The sequence below is a fragment of the Anoplolepis gracilipes genome, chromosome 2, assembly GCF_047496725.1.
Source record: "Anoplolepis gracilipes chromosome 2, ASM4749672v1, whole genome shotgun sequence".
Classification (NCBI taxonomy): domain Eukaryota; kingdom Metazoa; phylum Arthropoda; class Insecta; order Hymenoptera; family Formicidae; genus Anoplolepis; species Anoplolepis gracilipes.
The window spans coordinates 11,621,479-11,645,943 of NC_132971.1; the positions used below are offsets into that span (position 1 = coordinate 11,621,479).

At 31.5% G+C, this 24,465-nt stretch overlaps 2 protein-coding genes across 2 annotated transcripts in view; both read left to right on the top strand.

Annotated features, from left to right (window-relative positions):
• The window catches only part of LOC140662969 (uncharacterized), a 99,247-nt gene extending 79,153 nt beyond the window's left edge, over positions 1–20,094 (top strand). The window contains exons 3-7 of the mRNA XM_072886766.1: positions 3,195–3,272; positions 4,903–5,084; positions 7,018–7,216; positions 9,906–10,012; positions 11,026–20,094. Of these exons, the coding sequence (XP_072742867.1) occupies positions 3,195–3,272; positions 4,903–5,084; positions 7,018–7,216; positions 9,906–10,012; positions 11,026–11,151 (692 nt within the window). The 3' untranslated portion in view covers positions 11,152–20,094. The remainder of the gene's footprint in view (positions 1–3,194; positions 3,273–4,902; positions 5,085–7,017; positions 7,217–9,905; positions 10,013–11,025) is intronic.
• A 402-nt stretch (positions 20,095–20,496) lies between these two features.
• On the top strand, positions 20,497–24,372 carry LOC140662765 (dnaJ homolog subfamily C member 8). Its single transcript, XM_072886396.1, has 6 exons — positions 20,497–20,632; positions 21,453–21,611; positions 21,704–21,770; positions 21,868–21,962; positions 22,070–22,215; positions 22,406–24,372. Exons 1-6 carry the CDS (start codon positions 20,555–20,557, stop codon positions 22,638–22,640), a joined length of 780 nt encoding a protein of 259 aa, XP_072742497.1. The 5' UTR covers positions 20,497–20,554; the 3' UTR covers positions 22,641–24,372.
• The last annotated feature ends 93 nt before the right edge of the window (positions 24,373–24,465 follow it).

Sequence of the window (24,465 nt, forward strand, 5' to 3'; positions counted from 1 at the left end):
GACTGCCGAGGCAAATTACGTTTCTTGCTATCGTCCTTATCATCAAAATTACGTGAATTGAGAGGCTAATAAAAAGGAAGAGAATTATTTTCTCTTGATACAAAGGAATCATCCCGAATGGTTATTATTTATTCTCACATATTTATAATAACTAGAACAGTTTAAGCGCGCGCTATTTATTTTGTTTGTGTTTATATTGTATTGTATGGTTAGGTATATAGTGTATGTTAAACTTAAGCGTTAACATTTCTTTTCCGCGATGCTAATTGATTGTTGAATATTAAATTTTAATATTTACGGTTGACTTTAAGAAAGTATTCTTCTTTCTTTTTCTTTCTTTCTTTCTCTTTCTCTTTCTTTATTTAATATTATATCCCTTCTCCTTCTTTCTTCCATCTCTTCTTTTTTCTATTTAATACACAAATATAAATTACATAATTAATATACATATAATATCATGGGAAAATTTTATACATAGGTTTATCATATACAATACATGCATATATAATATATGTACCTTTTTTTGTCTCTCTTTTTCTCTTCTTTGTTTTCTTTAACTTTTCTTTAATTTAAATTTTCTACAAATTGTCACACAACTGTCAAAATTTGACAGCTGCAGACGACACGCACGAAGCAAGTTACAAAACGCACTTGACGACGAGACTGCGAGACAACCAATCAGCATCGTGGAAAAGCGATATCAATAACATGCCTTTTTTAGAGAGGGATATAATTTTTACACGCTCTATATGTTAAAAGAATATATATATATATATATATATATATATATATATACTATTAAATTAATTTATTCTGAAAATTTATTTATATAAATACATATATTTTTATTTTACGAAATTGTAACTTAAAAAAACATTTCTTACCTACAGGGATAATTTCGATAAAAATTAAGTACCTTTAATAAATATGGGATATCTGTCGTAAATGAAATTATCACGACATAATAATCATATAGCGGATGGTTAAGTGCAATGGTTAACGGAGTGCGAGATAATTTATTTCTCCTCTATTATAACAAGAATAATCGTTTTGTCGTAAAAAAAACTATGTCGAAGCATCGCTATTAAAGTCTATTTACCGTTCTCGTTGACCGAACTCTACCTCGTAAAGAGCGGATTATAATAGCAGATTATACAGATGTATAAGATGTCTTACACAAACTGGCACTCGACCAAGAATCTCGAATGCGCAATTCTCTGTACTAACGAACACAACGGATGTTTAATAAAATTCAGTGTTTCGTATCGTATTTTTCATATGCGAGCATGCATTTTGTACACAGTATAAAATAGATGCAGTATAAATGATTGATTAGTATATAAATTTATTCGAAAGAAAATCATATTTTTTTCTTTTATTTTATATCATGAAAATATTCTTTCTCAAGACGGTTAATGAATTTTTTTCGTTAAGAAGAGAAATTTGTTATCAGATTAATCAAAGAAACTGTACGATGAAATTTTTTCACTGAAATTCTCGCGAGACGCGGCTCTCAATTTCGTCGCAATGAACTTTCACATGATGGTTATATACACACGTTGAGTAAGGAATACAGGAAATGCAAAGCTTTGACTTTGTAATGACTTACAAAACCGTAAAAGAGGATTGCGAGGCGTTTCATGCGTTTTATAATACCGCGAGGAAATTCTCTCTCTCTCTCTCTCTCTCTCTCTCTCTCTCTTTGACGAGAATCGCACATTATTATGTTTACCCGTCCACCGGTTGACAACTTATGAAATGGTTAGGTTCCTTGCGAGGTGACGAAATATAATCAACAGAATTCTGGTCTGCGAAGCAAATGTTGCGGAAGATTTGTTGAATACATTCTCGTGTTGCTTGCAACAATGTTAAATCCGTAAATTATCCCACAGATGCAATAATCAAGCTGTTTTATGACCACGTAATGAAAAAGATAATAAAAAGCTTCTTTAATAGAATTTGAAGAGATTTTTTAGATTAACTCACATACTTTCCAACCTTTATTAAAAGTGTATAATGTTGTAGCCAGATTACAAAATCCGCTTTTTTATATATCGAGCATTTGATAAAGGCGACCACAATTTCAAATCATGGTTGAAAATGAAATGTTTTATTTGGCCAACAATTTTAGTCTTTTTATAAAACGTTAACAAGCGATCTGTCAAAAACATTTCATTTTTATTTATGATTAAAAAATATAGCCGGATTTTATAAAATGTCTAGATGTTTTATAAAGAGATGAATTGTGTCTGGTTACAACATATATGCTAGAGAAATGAAAGAATAATTTATTTACCTAAAAATTTGTAACATGTAAAATAATAACTCGTTTGAATAATTTAATTAGCTAAGCTCATTTCTCCGGAATTTAATATTGGGATAAAGGCAGCAAGTATACTTGTAATGTCATCCGACGTAAATATGGACGGTACAAGAGTCTAGCGTTTAATCAGTCAAGCTTTATTTGGAAATTACAGTATTGTAGTTGAGTATGATGGCCCTTTGCTCGGGAGAGATTAAGTCGGCCGCTCGAAAGGATTAAGCATGATAAAGCGCTTCATTACATCAAAGAGAGAAAGCCCGCATCCTCGCGATAAATCGCAGAAAGACGATGAAAACCGCCGACTTTTATTTATTTATTTTCTTTTTTTTTTTTTTTTCGAAACACGACGGAAAAGTCGCAGAGCCGTTGTTATAGATAACAATACGGGGTTTGTGCATCAGCTTGAACTCGACTCGAGGCGGGGTCGATCGCTTTAAAAGCCCGCTTCGACGGCTGCTTTAAGAACAATCCCGTGTTTTACGAGTAAGGAGCTTTAGCCCGCTCTTCCGCACCGTCGCACTTTATGTCGCCCGACATGACCCGGACGGCCGGCGCGATGTTGGTATTCCTCGTCAAGTCATCCACTTTCCGGATGCAACGAGTGACGTTTGCCGAGTCCTCGGCTTGGGAAGAAAAAGAGAAGACTTCCTCCTTTTGTACCCGCGGTGTATGAATCTCATCCATTATTCTTCCGCGCGAATTCTTTATCCAACGCTATCGAAAGAAGCGACCGCGAATTTGACTTTATAATGCTATTCATCGTTTATCGTCGAACGATTCTGTTTAATTCAAAATTGCGAGATGTTACATCTACCGTATTATATATGTATATATCGGGACAATGATTCAAATCGAGTATTGTATGTTTCAGCCAGCACCAATCTCGTCGGCAAATTCACGCAGAGCGTCCGAAGGATCGTCCAGGACGTGAAGGATGAAGGCACTTCCAGTAAGTTCGAGCATTATATTTTATCATACTTATCCCGCGTAAGAGTTGAATTAAACTTTAGCCACTAACTTGGCCGATTATTGTTACTTGATAATCGTATATGTCACGAAAGATTGCGAAATAACAACGTATTTGTTTTCTTTTATTTTAAGAATATTTTTATTACAGCTAATTAGTAAAATATTTCTATCTTTATTTCCATCAATTATCTATTAATGAAAGATCTCGTCTAAGAGAATTTATTAATATACTGACCAGCCTAAAAAAAATTAAAGAAAGTTTATTATAAAATTATATATTTTTAAAAGAATCTTACAAACTTTTTCTCTACGAGTTTATCTTTCTTTTGATTTTTTTGAAGATTATTCTATTAAGAGATTCTCTTAAATATAGTTTATAATTATAACGTATTGAGGAAGAGAGAGGAAGAGGGGGGGGGGGGAGTCGAGATTTGCTTGGGAAAAAAATTTAAATTTTTAATTTCTTTTTCAAAGCAATTTTTTTTCAATTTTTAATCCTCAAAGAATTGAATTACGCGAGTCTACGTTTGAAGTTTAATAGCAAGTTTGGTGAATCGACGATATAAAGACGTCCATACGTATCGTTTGGCAGTCCGCCAACAGCGGATGGTTGTTGGTTGTCCCATGAATGGAATCGAAGCGGAAACTCTTGTATTCAGTTGGACCGAGAGTAACGGCGTGTCTCGGCTCTGCTGCTATATTAACTAAAAGGGACGGAAGCTCCATCGCCGTCAACGGAGAATTCCGTCACGTTCGGATTAACGCTTTGCCATCAACGAACGCGGAACTATGATTAATTCCGACGTCGGCATGCTCGCGTCACCGTCGCCGGTGAAATGCGGCGATCAGATAAATTCCTAACTTATGCGATAATAACACGTGTATAGGAATCTACCCGACCTCAATTTTGTTGACGGACTCTCGCTAACGAATTGGAAATCAATTATCTCTCAGCGAAATAATCGAGAACAATCATCGTTTCCAAAAACCACAACTTTTATAAATATATATATATAGTCTTTTAAAAATAGTCTCAGTGTACATATATTAAAATATTCTATTAAAAATAAAATTTACTTTCAAAATAGTCTCATTGTCAGTATACATCAAAAAGTTCTAAAAATAAAAATAAAATTTATTTTATATTAACCAAATAAGACAAAAGTTTTTTTTTTTATATCGATACATCTCGTGTTGCTTAAAGTGTTTTGCGATTTTATTTGTGTTGCCAGAGTTTGAACTTTTCGAACTAGAAATCCGAACTCGCTCGATGAAACTGCAACGGAAACTGAGTTGCTTATCGCGTCGCCCGTCGCGCTCGATTTATTTACGTTGAAACTTTCGTCCCTATCGCGGTGTCGAGTTAATTGGAAATTAATTAAAGGCGACATTCGCGCGCTCGAGGTCTTCATCGTTTCTGTCTCTCCCAATTTAACAATCCTGTTAAATCGATGATCGACACGCGCGATACGAAAAATCGATCGCGAGCGATCGTTGAATCAAGACGGGCCAAAAAATCCGTATATATGTATATATATATATATATATAATGGAGAGAAATTCTGCCCGTATATTTCCAATATTATTCTCTCTACGACGGGCCCAAACAGGTGGGCAAACGAAGGAGGAGGTGATCGAGACGAACGAGAGGCTGAGAGTCGTCAGGATACGTCTGGATGGCAGCTATGACACCGCCAAGAGGGCCCTCGTCGAACTAATGTGCAAGTACACAGACAGCAAGCAAGTCCGCAACGTATTTCAGCGTTACAATCTCCTCAAAGTTATGATCAAGGTAAGACAAGAATGTACATATACCGGCGGTGTACTGTTTGTAATTGCGCGGTGTAACACGCACATACGCGTCTCGTTTTTGTCCCACAAACACTTTGTGCTAGACACGCGTCAGTTGCAGACACGTTCCGCTTTTCGTTGATGTAATTACGTAATTATGCCCTCCTGGTTTATATAAATAAAATAGGAGATGAATGACAGACGGTTTATGCGCTTTCGCTTTGAAACTCGTGCGCGTCACTTGTGCCCGACTTTTTCTGTTAAGAAAAATTTATAAGGAATTATTATTAAGTACTTGTAATCTCTTGCAAATTTACATAATAAGCTTTTTAATAAGTTAATAATTAACTTTAAAATTAATAAATAATTTTTACATGATTTTATCGGCATATTGTAATATTCAAATTATTGAGTATATATTTCTTATTTTTATTCTTTTTAAATATATTTTTAAATTATTACAAATTTTGATTAATATTATTGCATAGATTGATACATGTTCGCTACGTAAACATATTTGTCAGTTTCAAAACGAGATAGGATACAAAATAGCCAAAAAGGCAACTGATAGTCGAGTAATATATTTTTAAAAACTTAATAAACCGTATTTTGTATTTATTTTATTTTTATAAATACGCATAAATTATATAAACTGATAGCAGAATTTATCGAAAAACGATCGAACTTCGAAGAGAAATGAAATGAAGAAACAGCGAACGCGAACAAAGTGATGGATGTGTGTATGCAGTGCATATTTTGTCAGTAAACAGTCAACACGGAACGCAAAATATCCGGCTTCGAGCCATGTGTAAATCAGAGTACGAAGTTCAGCTGCAACAGCATAAACCGTGCTGGAACAGGAGAAGAATTCGATGAATGGGTCGTTTCATTTTTCTTTTTCTATTTATTTTTTTTAAATTCATATTTATATCTATCTATATATATCGCGAGTAACAAATAAAGATGTGAGAGATATGCACACATATTAGCGAAAGACGAGCGCTCGTTATCGCCACCCTTCTATTTTTTTTTTCTTTTACTCTGTTTTTTTCTCAGAGATGCATAAATAGTACCAGGTGTATTCGCGCGCACATCGATGTTTGTTTCTGGTATAAACTTTTGTTGCGAGAGAGAGAGAGAGAGAGAGAGAGAGAGAGAGAGAGAGAGAGAGTATATATATATATTTTTTTTTTGCCAGAAAAATCAACCTGGAATTAATCCCCGGGCGGTATGAATAAAATTGTTCTCTCTGTAAATCGCCCCATGTGTCCTATCGATAACGAATGTATAATTTTGAAGTATATTTCAAGTAGTTAATAGGAAAATATGGAAGAGACAAACGCGGGGGCGCGGAACAATATAATGCAGATACGATTGCCACAAGGGCAATGCGATAAACCAGCTTGCATAATTGAAATTAGCTTGTATTTTTGCTATCGTGGAATTAAATATTTCGAGATTGCTCTTAATACGAAACGATTTGAATTCCAGCATTAAGAGATTAAAATCGAATTAAATTGAAAATCAAATTAAAAGTAAAAAATTGAAGCAATTTTATCCGAAATTAAAGGAAATGTATTTGAATCCATTTTTAAGAAGCAGAATCGAAAAATAATAATGGGACTTGGTTTTCTTTTGGATAAAAAATGTTTGTAATTTCATAATCTGAAACATAAATGCAGATTAATGATGAACGCTATCATTTTGTAAAGATATTGTAAGAGAAATCGGCGGGAGAAATCGATCGCGTCCTAAAGCGCGTCTGATAAATTGCTCGGCAATTTGTTTTCCAGAACACGCGGATGAAAGGATCCGCTATACAATGGCCAATCGCCTCTTGCACAAATTCGTGTTGCTTTTTTTGCCCCTCGATTTTTCTCCTCGTCACGACGCGACGGTAGCTACCCGAGCTACCGACGGTTTTACCTTTCCAGGACGTAATTAAGCTGGAGACGCAGTATTGGACGTTGGTGGATATACCGAGGCAAGAGAAGCAAGAGACCGTGCCCGCCTTCGTGTTGCGTGCCTGCTCCATCATGGAGAAGACCCATAAGAGCGGGGAAGGCGTGAAAACTTCGGCGCGTCTCGCCGAGGAGGCCGAGACCAAGAGGGAGCGCATCGAGAGACTCGAGAGTGAGTATACGAAATATGAATGATCAATTGCTTGTTGAGAGTAGTAATAATGCGGTGCTTTTGCCGGAGGAAGAAAATTTTCTCTTGTCCTTTTATTGTTCTCCAAATCGTTTTTTCTAATGACTTGGATTATTATCACTTTTAATTATTATCTTAATACTCTCTCGATTATGACGATATTCAAAAAATAAGAATTGATTGATACAAATTTTATCATCTCTTTTTGTGTAATTTATTAATTCTCATTTTATAATGAGAGAATATGTGAATTATTTTTAATTTATTTAATTTGTGTTTAATTTTTACAATGCATATCATATTGTATTTTTTCTCCTTCATTTTTGTAATTATAACAGGATATCTACTTTCTGGAAAAATATGAAAAACCAGAAATTCTCAGAAGTTTCTTTTGTATTCGGAAAAATCAGGAAATTCTCACAAAATATAATTAAAATTCAGAAAATTAAAAAAAAATCTCTCTTTGATCATTTTACTCTCATGTAAACAGTCAGCAAATTTTATATGTTTAAAATATATATATATATATATATATATATATTTTTTAAACATAAAAAATTTGTTTTTTTGTATGTTTCGTATGTAGATAAGTACATTTACAAATCTAGCACTTGAAACTTAAGAGGAGAGGGCTCTGATTTTACTTGATATGAGTAAAAAGTATTAGAAAACGCATACATTAAAAAAATTAATTTTATAGAAAATGTTATGTCAAAATAACTTTAAAATATTTTTATTACCTGAAATTTTGCATAGAAATACCTGGAAGAGCAGGACATTTATAAGGAATTTTTCTACAAAATTTATGTGTGTGTGTAAATAGATATCCTGTTACAAATTTATGTAATTATATTGTTTTATCCGCGAGACAACTGTATTGTTCGTCTCGTCGCGCAAATTGAGCAGAAAAGACACGATTCAATGGCTGTCCCTTGGAAAAGTTCCAAGCATGCATAATGCATTATTTTCCGTCATAAGTATTCGATCAGAGACACCAAAGATCTATCGTGCCATTAGGTCGAAAGACTATCATTTAGTCTCAATCTCTCATTATCATTTAATAAGTGATTGATAGTATATCAAAATTGACACTGCCATCGATTATTAATAACTTGTAAAAAGTTGATTAAATAGAATATATTAGAGAATTGAAGAGAATTGTTTCTTTTGATTTCAGTAAAAAACTTGATTTTTTAGATACTTTTTTGACAAATAAAAAAATGTATTTTTCGGAAAAAGGAGATTCTAAATTCGTAAAATTAAAAAAAAAATGTATCAATTATCCAAAAAAAGAGAAAGTATAAGAGTGCAATTAATCCTTTTTTTGATCTCGTTTATGCTGGTTTTTATGTTCTCATAAATATTCAACAAATGCTTCGTATAACAATTCATAATTTCAGAGCGTGGAAGATTTATGGTATTTTTCATTATCGCGATACGCGGCGAAAATTATTCGAAAATTATTCTTTACCGTGTTTCATGATGCATTCTAAATGCAATCGTTGCTGTTTTTTATGATTTTCATGCGCGTTTGCGATTATCGCCCTGTTTGTAATACATTCCGGCAAGGAGGACTTATTAAAATGAATTGCCAATTTAAAGCGCGAACGCATCTTAAACAAATATGCCATAATTAAAAATGTTTCAGACAGTACTTTAACCTCTCATCTGCTTAATCAAAGAACCTTTTCATTTTCTTCGTACAGCGAATTATAGGTTTCAGTGAAATCATTCAATACAAATGGTTTGATGTAATTAATAAACTCTGCTTAATTAATTACAAACATTTTTCGAGAGTTTGCGTATTCCATTTCTTCATATTTTACTTTATTTTGATTTATATTTTTATTTTATATTCTACATTAATTTTATTTTATTTATATTATGTGTATATTATTTTATTTCGTTTCTTGTATTTTGATAGTAAAATCTATATTTTTTTTAAATATCGATAATAAAAGGGTAGAAATTGTTACGAAAATATTCCACATGGCAAAGCAAATATATAAATCAATAGACGATAAAAACTTCTAGGAAAGGTCTTTTTGTAAAAAATGTTAAAATGTTAAAATTAGTAGTGAAAATAAAAATTAATATTTGAGAAGTTTGAAAATATTTATATTTAATATTACATATTACAGCGCCGCCGTTGATGCTTTGGTTTGATTTCGTGCGTTGCGCATAAACATACATATTTACAATCAATATATCTATTGTTTAATATCCATTTCACTAACAGGAACAATAGTTCTCTGAACGTTAATTAATGTTTCGTCGGTGGGATGCCAGAAAAACTATGTTGATGCAACACGTAATATCCAATTGGTCCTTTTTTATTCGTTAATAATAAAAAGTTACTTCTAAAGTTTTGTTACGTTGTATCGATATGTACGTGCAGAAATTTTATATTCTATAATTTAAAAAAAAAAAAGCAAAAATATTTTTTCAAATAAAAATTTAATTATATATTTTTCAGGGTGAAATCATGAATAAGTCACGTGTGGATTTTTTTTTAATAAATTGACTTTATCAACATTTTATTTTGGAAGCTGCGCTTCCAATATACCGATATTGATGTCAGCTAAAATTTAATATTTCGTTATTATATTTACGATAACGCGCTTAATAAATAAAATCAAGGATCAAATAAGGTAATGAATACTTTGTATAGGTATGACGACGGCGCAAATCGAAGCGGAGAACACCCAGATGACCAATGATCTGTACAGATTATTGAAGAAATACACGGGTCTCAGGAATCTCATCAAAGAGTTGAAAGTACGTGCTTTGTAAGAGACTTAACTTGTGATGTTCTTGATGTAAACAAAAATATTTGCTTAAAAGAAATTATTCACGAGAATATTGGTTTTCGTAAATATTTGAAAATGTATCTTAATTTTAACTCGAAATTATTCAATGTCCTGTTTTATAAGTGACGTAATTTTTAATCTATATTATTTTGTCTAAATTAAATCTTCCTAAAATATTAACGATTGACGTCGAGGAAAATTTGTAAATTATTCTATCATTTAATAAGCATACGAATCCATTTTCAAATTACAATTTATTCTAAGAAGTATAATATATTTTTTGAATGATGACCTTATTCTCGATTAATGCGAATCTCTTTGAGAGCTTTGGATGTGTTATCGCTTATCGACTTCGTGGTTATGATCGTAAAAGGGTGACATTACATTTCGACGACGGCGAAATGTAACACTGGCTATCATATTAGAACATTGTTACGATCATTCCCTTTTTTTCCTTTATATTCTAGTAACTTACATAACACTGCTGTGTACAAGATAAGACACCTTTCCCGCCGGCGCTTATCCTCTATTCTCTTCCTTTATATAGTGTCAAATAAATCGAAGCTTAAAGGCGATCAAGAATATCGTAATATCAAGGCAAAACTTTTGTCCTGTGATATTTTCGTGCGCTTTGGAATTGTCGCGGATAATTCAAGATTTTGCACAAAGTCGTAGAAATCGATTTAACAAATACTACACCACATCTTTCAACAAAAAGTTATCACTTAAAATTATTTTACTCGATTTTTTTACAAGCTAAGAATTGATATTCTTTTCCGCGATAAAAGTTTTATTTATTAAACTCTGCTTGGAAAGAAAATACAGTTACAATTGTAGGATAAAATATATAACGTTTTAAAGAAAAAAAAAAATAGAACTGTGAAAAATATCTTTATGCAATGTAAAAAATAAATTTCTATATACAATTGTCGTTTATTAATAATTGCCGAAATGATTGAAGGGAGCTGCTTTCTATCGCAGGAGGAGTACAACAGCTCGAAGGTGTATCCAATGTTCCCGCGTTATACGATACTGAAGGATATGATAAAGGACATAATGCACAACCCGGACTACATGGAGGTCTGTCACGAGGTGGACCAAGCATAGCGGCCGGACCCCCTCCACCGCTCGCCACGTATGACCCTGTAAATCTGTCGGGGTTTCCGCGTGGTCGTCGGTGAAGGGGGTGAACCACAAAGCGCTTCAACTGACGATTTCAGTTCGGAACTGTAAATCCTTGCAATTCGTGTTTTTCACATATCCTGTCCTATATATATATATATATATATATATATATATATATATATATATATATATATATATATATATTTCCGTTTCCTTATCGACGTACAAGCCGTGGTCTTCGTTCGTTTGAATCTTGGAGCAACACTGGAGCATCAAGTTGCATTACCTACCGTTTGTGTTTAAACTTCAATCGAATACAATTTCTCGCAGGTAAGTTAGACCCAATCCGAGCGAGAAATGAAGAGGGAGATAATGAAGGATTGGATTTCGCGCGAAAGTGCATTATCGAATGTCGAGGAGTAGCGACGAACTTCCTCATCATTTGTTGTAACAGCAACATCACGAAGATGGAATAGCTGTCAAAACAAGGTATGTCATTAAGGTCATTTTTTACATCCGCGAAAATGCTGCTACTTGCAATTTAATCATCGCGGAAAGTCAAGAAACATTATTCGATGCTTGAAAAAGATATAACTTTGCAGATAAAAAGTAAAATTATAATTTTTTTAAATGAATTTTAATATATAATTTATCCTTAGTAAATTTAAGATGAATAATAAAGATTAAAAGGAGATGACATCCCTCGCGTTGAATATTCGTTAAGAAAGCTTTACAATGTTTCAAGTTGCTCAAAGAATTCACGGATGAAATAATAGTAACTCTAGAACATGATTTATTAAATTTAATATTTTTTTTTTTTGAACCTCCACTTTGTGGGAGAAAAAGAGACTAGAAGTCCTTTCGAAACTAAATCCAAGTAGCAGGATTCGCGAGATTCCAGATCGTAGAAAGCCGTAGAAGTGATTTTACAGTTTCTGATTGCGCGTCGGAATAGTCGCTCGTACATCACACACAAAAGAGGCTAGTCGTGTTATTATTGATAGTGGATGTCGTGTGCACGTGGTATACCATTAATCAATTAATAACAGTTCGCAAGATCAAGTATATTTGTATAAGCCTGCGAGCGTAAGTTTGTACATAGGTATAATCCGTACGTGTGTATGTGTATGTTTGTGTGTACAAGATTAGCGTGAAATTGTGAGAGTAACGTCAATGTGGAGTATACTATTACCTGCTTCCTGCTGTGTAGGACTCTTGTAATAAGGGACATCGTAATTGTCGGTCTAACGCGGTTGAATGTACTCGCTTTATCTACAAACAGAACAAAGATCAAACGATCGATATGTTTGAGCAATATATGTTCTGCAAAAAGGAAAGATGTATTTATAACGAGAAACGTTGGTTAATGATTTATCGCTTGAAGAAGTTTCAGATTTTACATGGTTAATCTTGAATGGAGATTTTATTGGGGATATTTGGATATATATTGGACAAATGAATGTGAATCATATACATATATTTAGCACGTAAAATATTGAAGTATTTCAATTTCTATCTTTTGCGTACCAACAAAGATCAGAGGCGTTTGCAATGCTAAAAAAAAATTTATGAGGAATATTAATTAATGACTTATCGCTTGAAAAGCACTACGTAAGATTCGCACGGTTAACTTTAAATATGAAAATTTTATTGAAATATGTATAATTGGTGTATGTACATAATATTGGTATATTTTGAAAAAATGCATACAAGTTTATAAAAAAGTCATAAAATGCAAATCCATCTTGAAATTGCAGTAAGTTAAATTGATTTGAAAAACGTGTAAGTTAAATGTAGCTGTAAATTTAAACTTATAGATTTAATTTATTTTGGTATTCATTTTTTTCAGAGAGATGAATTAGTAAATTCATAAATAATATTTAAATATTTTCATTAAATTGTTAGCTGTAAATTACTAAATAAAACGATCTAAAAAGTACTTTTTTATTCAATTAAAAAATCAATCTTTATGATATAATTTTTATTTTGTTTATATGTTACTCACATTTTTATCGATTACTCATTTGGTAATCAAAAGTACGCACACGATGCTAAATGCTAATCGACAGTTTTCTCTGCATGTAAATATCATAAATATTAATGATTCCTCGTTTAAAGTACACGCAATGCCTCCATTAGGAATCGCGAGATAAGCTAAGATTGCACTCGCGTAGTATGAATCAATGTGTTTCTCTTTCGTGCGGGAAGCAGAATGGCAAGAATGTCACGCGTACACATATACATTCTTATTTTTAATGCATCGCGTTCGTACACGTTAGAATAGAATATTCACACTATATTTAGGGCTAAATGCGGTTCTTCCGATTATTTATATCGGCCGCGATTTTCGCGCTAATAAAATAGATTTACATCGAGCAGAAAGGAAATTACTTATTAATTGAATATTATTATTATTATTAATATGATTCATATAAAACTCATCATCAAATAACAGCATTTAATGGATAGGTATGCAATGACAATTTGTATGCTTAACAATAACGACCGTGGTGTAACATTCCCTATAAATATTTTATTTTATATTAAATAACGAAGAATGCTTTGAGTTGAGAGTGTTAATTTAGTATTAATTTTATATAATGAACATATCATCAAAGTCATATTTACTATATACATTTCAATGCGAAAAAAACCTCGAGAAATTGTGGGAAAAAAATGTCTAAATAAAACAGAGGCTTGAAAGAATCAAGTTTTTTTGAAAAATTTTTCTTGTTTATATTGATATTACATTTTTTTTAATTTAAAAATATTGTACAATTAAACAAGTAAATGGTTCGTGAATTTTAAAAAATGATATGATAGATAAATAAATCAAGGCAATTATTTGAGCAAAATTAATATTAATTAATTAATATTAATATAATTATATTACCATTAATTAAATAAATATTAACTAATTAACTTCTAAATTGTCAAACTAACTTTCAAATTGCACTTGCCAATCAAGTAGCTCGGAAGGATACGAATCGTTAACAATACAAAAATAAAATTTTTTTTCGCATACAAATCTTCTCGAGGGACTTTTGCTTACTAGTATCTGTATGCATATGCATATGCATATCGTACTGTTCGATATTGACAAACACAGAGGATGTTATCGGATCAGCTATCCGACGTTTATATGTGCCATGTTCTCCAAGTGCTATACCTCATGTAAGTATTTATGTAAAAAGAAGCCGCATATAAAAAAAGACGCACGTTATACGGTCGCACGTAACGCTGATATTATTCGTATTTGCATTCGCAGGTGTGAATTAATGCCAGCAATTAATTCGAGGCGCGTAACAGAGGATCTTTTAGAGAATTTTGTTGTTCTTATATTGTTAAGATCTAAATATATAACAATGTATACTCTCTCTCTCTCTCTTTCTCTATAAACTCTATAAACATATAAAAGAAAGAAATGGCTGACAGCCCGAAATCAAAATACGAAATATAATGCGCGGCAGACATTGGGACGATGAATGCAGGCTCCATTCCTTGTATTGCGGGCCCTTTCCAATGTTTGGCGATGATTAGTGCCCCCCTCCCCCCGTCCCCCTAATATTGTCTCCCTTTATCTCCCTTTTAAACCACGTGTAGCACTGTGTAATCAAAAGGATTGTATTTATCAAAATGTTTAATCAAATTCAAATAGTATCCTCGATCATCATTTACAAAGCTGGATACAGGCGAAAAACATTTAAATGTGATTCAAGATCAAAATATAAATTCTGATATTATCTGATTTTAAATTGAATATAAAAATCAAAATTTTTCGAATTGAAAAAAGATATTTTTAGAAAGTGTCTCCTTTTTAGAAAAACAAAATAACACGACAATATATCGATATATTCCGATGTTTTAGTTTTATTTTAACCAAAGTCTTGATAGTCGGGAATAATAACTGTTTTGTCATCGCGTTGTCGATGCGATAACAATAACGTCATATTATCGGATCGGATGAAAGCGACAGTAATCAGTGACATTATGCAGTATATTATGCAGTACATTGTTACAACGTTATTAGTTTTGAACGTCAATACTTGTTAGCATACGTGGGCGGTAACGTGAGGTTATCGTTAAAAAAAAAAAAAAAGATCAAAGAACTCATCAAAATACTCATCAAAATGTAATTAATTTAACGAAGAATCGCCAGCAGTATAATAGTCTGTGTCTGCATCCAGCGCGTTTATAAAAATCTTTTCTCCGCATTGTTTAGAATAGAGCTTTTGACGTATGTACGTACTTATCTTTCACTAATATATTGTATATATAAATATATAAGGACATTGAGGCACATTTAATCACAGAAAATATATCTATAATAATCTTCCCGTGTCATATTATAATTTAACGATTTTTTTTAAACATTTCACAAGATGCAGCATATTAATTATCAATTTTGCTATCATTTTTTGATACGTCGCAAATTATTTTGTCGCATATATTCTCTTGGGGTAGCACAAATTTTTTTTATATCCTGAAAAATTAGTTTCTTTGGAAAATCTATATATGATAAAAATTTGCAGGGTATTTCGATTAAAATGTAACAAAGTGTCTTTTTTTAACAAAAGTGAAAAGTCTCTATACATTTTGCAAGCAAAAGAGAAGCTAGCTTCATTTTAAGAAAGAAGCTTTGATATTCTGTATAATCGAAATATATTTTTCAGCACTTAAAAATTTCGAAATATTCACGTCATATGGAAACCTTTGTATCTATTTATCCGTTTTATGAGGCAACTTGTGTAAAAATATTTGTAGTCTTGTATATTTGAATCGTGAATATAATATATACGACCAAAATAATTAATCTATAAATTTATAGATTAATCTATTGATGACAATGTAAAGATGATTATCAATTGAAGAATCGGATTTGAAATCCACGGGGGTCTAAATGCGAACAAATTATTCATATCGACAAAGATATTACTGATTTATTACTGACAAGTACAAATTATGCTGTAATCAGCATTATGATATTTTTTTTGTAATAAAAAATAATTTTTATTATACAATTATATATTATATATTATGCTGTAATTGAGTCTTATATATACTTGAATTTTATTATTATACAAAGTAAATTTTACTACAATTACAAATTGTTCTAAAACAAAACTAGATTTTATTATACATATAATACAGTTTTTTACATATGCTATGCATGAAAATAATTCATGAAAAATGGTTTTTATATATCTTAGTTTCTCTGTGAACGAGACATATATAATTGATGCAATAGACCCTTTCGCGATCTTACGATCTTCAATTTTCTCTTTATCTATATCAATAATTGGACTGGTCGTTATCCTATTTGAAACTTGTTCTTATTGTACGATTTTCTATACGATGTCGTTGACATTGGTCGCAAATCAAATAATAAAAAATCAATATCAAATAATAAAAAATTATAGACCATCTCACATTTTTCGATCATGATGTAGGAATTAATTCTTATAAAAATATTTTTTCTCTCGAATTAGAAAAATCGCGAGCATATATTTCAAAATTAATGCGCTCGATTATATACGAAATTGTGCGAAAATCGTGCAGTACAAACAATGTTCCTACAATATCACTATAACAAGAATTATATTGTAACTTGCGATTATCACCAGGCGATTGACTCGCTTTGGTCGGCGCAGCTGATATTTTTTATGCAACCGGGAACTTTCTTAGACCAATTACCGTAATATAACATATAAGGTATGAACTTATAAGATATATAACGTAACGCTAAAAAAATCGTATATGTAGCGACGGAGTAAAGCTACTACTCGATATGCAATGTCTCTGAATTGAAGAAATAATAGCAAGCGTGCTCGCCTTTTCGACGAAACTAGGAGAGTGCCAAATAGATTTTGAAAGTTTATACGTGAGTGTGTATACTCGTGCGTGTGTGCATGTATGTTTTCTCTCAAATTTTTATAGAGTGCTGGCTGTAAGTACGAGAGCGGTGCTCTCGTTCGCTGAACTGATCGTTATTGAACTTGATCACAAATTTCTCGATCGATTTATAATGTTAAACATTATTCATTGTTTCAGCATTTATGACGACAAATAATCTAATTTATAATATTTTCTATAACATTTTTTTACGATATTAAATTCCAACAATTTACAATATAAACAACAGTTATTATAAAGACACCAGAGAAAACTTGATATGAGCTTGAAGGTATATATTAAGATTTTGAAAAATGTTACACGCAAATACCTATGAATATGTATGATAAAAATATACGATCTACAGTGCTATATAAAGATTATTTCAGCGAAAATAGCCATTTATCATTTAAGTATAGAAATAACGAACATATACAAGTGTCAGATACGAGAGATCTACCGAATGTGTTTTAAAAGAGCGTGTATATGGTAGATTAACATAATTGTACTAGTATTATAATAACGAGCTATCTCATTTTCTTAATGTCCTTTGATATTTCTCGCAATAAAATTTCATCCTATATAAATGCAATTTTTTAATATTCTTAATTGTTGTTTTTATTTGCATTTTATAAAAATTTGGTTTTGCCTTTATATCAATTGTAATCTGTTTATCAACTTTAATTTGCAATGTAAATTAAATGCATTTCGATATTTTATATCACATAATGGATGGTAATTAATGCATTATAATTATCACTCGATATAAAATTTCAGTTTTTTAATATCGAAGGGCCATTAAGGATTAAATATGAATCAGTGTACAATAACGTTAATCGCGAGGAATCCGATGGATTTCCGATTCGAGGAAACTCGTCTTTCTCTCGATCTCGTTGTCGCTCTTAATTAAATGTGTTTGCGACTTCACAGATGATATTCTCGACCAATATCTATTTGTCTATAATCATCGCATTACCATTATCTCTCTTTCTCTTTCTCTCTTTGTGTAATCATGTACGCTCTCTCTCGTGCGAAACGCATGTTTATACAAGAGAAAAGACCTAACGTTTTAAAATCCGCTCTCTTCTACTGCGGACATACATATACTGTATCCGCTTTCTATCGATAGTAAGCGCTTCGGTTGCATATCGATGAATCATATTATATATATATATATATAGATATATATAGATGTAACATTTTTACGAGGAAATATATTTTGGCAAATTCTTCGTGGCCGAGTTTACACGGAAAAGACCCTGAGGAGACCGTTCAGTTTTTTGCGACAAAACATTTATACAGGATGTCTCACTGGGAATGAAGACCTCGCGAAAAATGAAGCAATCGAAAAGAATTTATTTTATAGAAAATTTAATTGTAGACTTAAACTTATATATGTATATAAAGCTCTTTTTAATTATTTTTTTTTTATAGTTACAGTCTCTCTGTGTAAAAAATTAGGATATCTTTATTTTTTTCTATCAGATTTAATAAAATTTTGCTGATATTTTTCAATAAATAATTACATAGAAAATTTAAAAATTAGCCAATCCGCGGAGAATTTATCTCATTCATGGCGGGGCATCTTGTATAAGATTTATCAGTCACTCTACGTATACACTCTCATCGTTAGTTTCAGCGAAGTGAAATGACTCCTTTTATCTAGAGACTCGATGTATAGCATCATATGTATAGAGGTATCGTTAGTTCAGCTAGCTCTTTTGCGTACTTTGTAAAATATGCGCTGTAATAAATATCGTCGACATCGTGAATAGTGCAATTCAACGAAAGGCAATCGCAAGAATTGTTCGAAGTTTCTTAATTTCGAATTAATTAAAATAAGAAAAATATTTTTTTACATACAGAAAAATTATAAAAAGTTTATTTTACGATTGCATCTATATTTTTATTGAAATTAATATTGTAATGAAATTTATAGTAATAGTGTAATGAAAAACTTGATAATAATTTTTCTTTAAATTATCTTTTAATAGTTGCAATTAATATATAATTATGTACATTTAATAATTACAATTAATATATATAATTATATACATTTATTATGGTTTCTATTACACAAGTAATATATTCTGAAAATAATATCGAGAACGTTGAATAGCTAATACGCGATTCCGTGCGATTTATTATACGTGCGCGTTTTAGAAGTGACTAAATTATCAATGAATTAGAGAGTAATCGTTGTTATACGCACCCGCTTTTCCTATTTCAATTGTTAAGACCATTAATCGCTAGTAGTATATAATCACGTGCAAAAAAAATTAACACTGTTGTGAATATGTTATATGTTTCGTTACGGGATAGAGAATCGTGAGTACCGCAATTTGATTTATCATTTCTGTGAAAAATTACGTCTCTATCAATCTCTGCGCAGATTTAAAAAATAATATAATATTATTTATTATTGATAATATTATATTTTAATTGTTTGAAAAAAGTGTATATTTGAGAAAATCTACAAAGTTTACTATAAACCGTTCATAGTATGTTGAATCATGAGTTATGATCCATCTTAGCAAGTTCTTTGAATAATTAATCTGGGAAATTGAATCCTTGCAAGGATAGCCCTGATCTCTTTATTAATGTAGTTCTCGCGATTCAACGAGAGTAACGTCTTTATGTCTGAACACACAAGTGGTTTGATAGTAAACGATTAGATTTAGAAGCTACGCTAGATTAGATGACGCGAGACGTAACAAGTGCTAGATGTCATAGAAAGTTACACTGTGCGTAAAATTCCACCGATTCCTCCCCCTCTTATTAATCGCATCTGTGAGTTTCCCCGACGGAGGGATATATATATATATAGTGAGTAGCGATATATTGTATGTTATAGACTATAGTTATACCGAGACTATATTAGATCCTAGTCAACCTATCAGTTTGACGAAAGTGTATGCCGCAATAATAATAATCTGATTTCGTTCGATGTGTCTTTGTTATCGCGAAAGAGGCATTACTCGTTTATTGGCTGTTAAGCTTTGTTAATAAAATATTACGAAATTTTACATTGAACGCCAACGTCGTTAATTGCGCTTTCTCTCTATCGTCCTTGAAAATACATTTTAAAAGAACGAAATATTTACTTCTTTCTTTTTCTCGTATGCCACTTTCGTTATAATTGAAAAAAAAATTATTATTTTATTTTAAAAGCAATGAAACATTTATTGCAATTATTCTTATAGATATCGTACTTTTTCTATTTAAATATATATGATGAGATTGAAAAAAAGATTCAGATTTTATTTCTTTTATTTATATTCTTTAGAATTTGTTATTCTAAAATCTTTTTAAATATTTTTAATAATAACATTTATAGAAATAAATTTATCAACCGATAAATGTCCCAAATATTTTGAGTGCTGATAAGACAGATGTTCACTAAACGGTCCTGTCAAACGTCAGCTGTGCCGATAAGCTTGCGATCTGTCACCAGGCGGCAGCACCGTCGACTCTCGGGCATGGAACAAGTAAGATGGCCGCCACCGACTCGAGTTTATCTAGTGAAAATCCCGCCAAGAAGGAGGATGAATTCAACGAATTTTACACGGAGGTATGCGAGTTCCCGTTGATCTTAAAGGCTCTTTATATACAGCGCTACCGGCAAAACAATACCGGGCGTTTTGTTCGTGACTATAATTGTGAATAAATCCGGAGTAGCAACTCCGACAAATGTCGCTTTATGCCACGATGAAATGACAATAGGTTCTCTTATAGTTCATTTGTATTTTAATTATCTTCTGTGTATTAGTATCCACGCAATTATATTGAATATTGCAAACGACATCGTTGTTGTAAAGCATTGGTGTTTGTATGCTCCTAACCTATACAACAGTGTTTGTATTGCGTTTTTTCAATGTTTTTTTTGGAGTATTTTGCAAAACTTATTATTGAGTATCATCACAATTAAATATATATTTTAACAGTGTTTTCTAATATCATAGCTTGCAATTGCATTTTCTGCATTATCTCTGTGTAAGAGATAAATATGACACTGCATTGATGAACATATATATTGTTTAATACTGTACATTTGCTTTACAAGACTGCCTGTAAAATCGTAACTGTATTTCTTTTACTTTCTTTTAATATGAATATTCCTTAATATAATATACACTTTTCTTATCAATAGAACAAGTTTCTAATACTAGAAGTTTACTAAAAAAGGAGTTAACAAATATATACAATAAATTATATCTACTGTAATAAAAGTTGTTACATTGCATTATCCTAAAATTTTTAATAATATTTAATCACAGTAATAATATTATTATTGTTATAATTTTTCTTGTTTTTGTTAATCATACAGAATTTAATTGCCATTCTATATTTATTATAATCATAAAAAAATTTTGCTTTATCTTTTTCTATAGGTTAAAGAAATCGAGAAAAGAGACTCTGTGCTAACACCTAAACAACAAATTGATAGATTATTGCGACCTGGGTCATCTTACTTTAATTTAAATCCATTTGAAGTCTTACAGATTGATCCTAGCACAGCAATAGATGAAATTAAAAAGAAATATCGTCGTGTAAGTATCTATCTTTTTTTTTTTTTCTAAATAAATATAAAGATAAAAAAGTAAATAGTATAATTTAATGTTGTGATTTTTTTTTATTGTAGATGTCAATTTTGGTGCATCCTGACAAAAATCAAGATGATGCAGAGAGAGCACAGCAAGCATTTGAAAGTAAATATAATAATAAAAAATATATATTTAATGTAAATATATAACAAAATATCTTGTAGTTCAATAAGTATGCAACAAAATACTTAATCATTTGCAGTTGTTAATAAAGCATGGAAAACTTTGGAAAATGAAGAAACTAGATCGAAATGCATGGATGTCATTGAAGAGGCAAAAGCTCGGACTGATCACATGGCAAGTATCTAATTATTAATAAAATTTTAACTTTTATAATATCTAGAGACTTATGTTCTAGCATGTATTTGTAATTTTCAACTGCTATATAATATCGAATTTTAAAGATTGCAGAAAAGAAGAAAAAACTAAAGAAAGAAGGAAAATCAGAGAATTCGACTCCGACGCTTTTGGAAGAAGAAACCGAGGAAGGTTACAGACACGCAGTCTGGGTTTTGACGATGAAATTGTTTGCTGATATGGAGCGAAGAAGGTTAATTTACAATATTTTAAATAGAAAAAGAACTATATTAAAATATTAAACTCTTTTAGTTAAAATATTTTAAACTGTCATAATTGCAGGTTTTTTTTTAAATAAATTAAAATAGATGCATTATGACTGTATACACTTTATACAAAAATACATTAATTTAAAATAATAATTTTTTTTTCTCTTTTTGCAGACGGGAATTGGCCACGAGAGACGCAGAGCAGCGAAAGAGGAAGCGTGAAGAGGAATTATCAGCAGAAGCTCAGGCAGCGTTAGAGCGCGAATGGCAACGAAACTTTGAAGAATCTAGACAATCACGTGTCGATAGCTGGAAGGCGTTTCAGTCCGGCACCAGTGCCACAAAACAGAAAAAGGCAAAGAAGCTAAAGGCCTTTAGGCCACCGAAAACGAAGGCGGAATCGCGATAATCGTAGTCGCATTCCTTTCTCCACTTTCAACGTGCGGATTCTGGTTTTAGTCGATGCGATACTTTATCTTAGAGATTTTCTCGCAGCGCGTTAATGTAGATATTAAGATCCAATACAGCGTGCTTAATCCAGCAATTGAACAAGCACTGGATCACTTCAACTTCGAACTGAAAAAAAAAAGAAAAATATTGGACTCTTCTGTCCTTCTTGACTACAAACAGTTCAGTTTAGTGCAAGGCAAGAGTTTTTCAATTTTTGGCGTCCATTATTAACTTAAGTGCCGAAATTCGAGTTTCCAAGGGATTCTCGCACTGTTTCTCGATCAATTTCACTAATATAAAAATTATTGCTGGAGCTTCTTAAATTGTTTTTATTTTTATTAATTTCAACTTGATATTGTTAATATAAAATATATTAGGAGTTTTGAATAAGTTTGGTGAAATTGATTGCATATTTACTTCTTGTTTAGATAATTGTGATTTGAAGCCAGAAAGAGGGTTTTAAATGGTGTTACGAGTAAAACCGATATTAAGAGCAGATACATATTTTTGCGAGAAAGAAAAAATATATAAAGAGAGAACACAACCTATTGAATGAATAGGAAACGCGTCTCTTTATAACACACTGTGTATATGCGAGTAGAAAACAAGTTTCATATGTGTCACAGTCTTATAATGCAAAATTGCGCCGGTTGTTTTGAAAACAATGTAAGTTGTCAAATAATTTTGCTAAAACGAATAAAATTCTACATGTAAATTTGAATTTACATTCCTAAGTTAATTCAAATATTTAAATTTGTGAATTTTATTTAAATTTTTTATATCACTAAATTGTTTACATTGTTTTCAAAGTGCACGGCTCGATTCATTTTGCGTCAAAGTCTCGCGTCTCCTCGCAAAATTAACGATTAAAGAGTTATTCTCACGAATTCCGTGATTTCGCATTGACGATTAACATGTATAAAAAAGGGAAAGAAAAATTTCTTCGGAGCATTGTACATTTGCAATATCCCGATATCATTGCGTGACAAATGTCAATTTTATAATCTACGTGTGTCTCGTGCTTTATTAAATGTACGATCGTCCATCGTAAAGAAAGTAGAGTATATTATTGCGATAAATCAGGGATTTCTGGGATGCGATAAACGACAGAGGTGATGCGAATTAAGATTTAAGATGGAAAAAGTTACGAGAAATCATATACAGATTTCAATATTCATTGTAGCAGATTCACTGATGACTCTAAGATTCAACAATTCAAAATATCATAAATTCATAACTGTCTTTATACTATTCTTTTCTTTATACTACTAGAGAAACGATTCTCTTTGCATTATTGCAAGGGATTCGATTCTGCACTGAATAAGATCTCGAATTATCGTGACGCCGTTTGAATTTAAGCTCTGCTATTCAAAAAAGATACAATATTGCGATAACTCGTTTATCACTTTGCGAACACCTATTATATGAACAATTGCGGAGTACGATTGTGGACTTTCATCGAGAATGAAAATAATTTATTCGAGCTTTGAAATCAACTGTGAAATGTGAATATATACGTATAAATTGTTTCTAAAAGACTGTTTATTGCACGCGATACATAATATGTACATCCTATTCAACTGCATTAAAGAATCTTCCATTGAATCGTGACTGCAGTAACGACATAAAATATCTATTTAAATTATGCACTCTGTAATAAAAAGATGCATACGATCGTGCTTTCACGTTCCTCTCATCGAAAAATCTTTACAAGAAATATACATACAGAGTATCTTAAATTATTTCTCGTTTATAAATTTCTCGATTTATTAGTTTTAAGTTGA

Excerpts from the sequence above, each read along its gene's own strand:
- LOC140662765 (XM_072886396.1), top strand. The coding sequence starts at position 20,555 with ATGGCCGCCACCGACTCGAGTTTATCTAGTGAAAATCCCGCCAAGAAG. Across the intron at positions 20,633-21,452 it reads TCAACGAATTTTACACGGAG|GTTAAAGAAATCGAGAAAAG; the intron begins GTATGCGAGTTC and ends CTTTTTCTATAG. Across the intron at positions 22,216-22,405 it reads GCTGATATGGAGCGAAGAAG|ACGGGAATTGGCCACGAGAG; the intron begins GTTAATTTACAA and ends CTCTTTTTGCAG.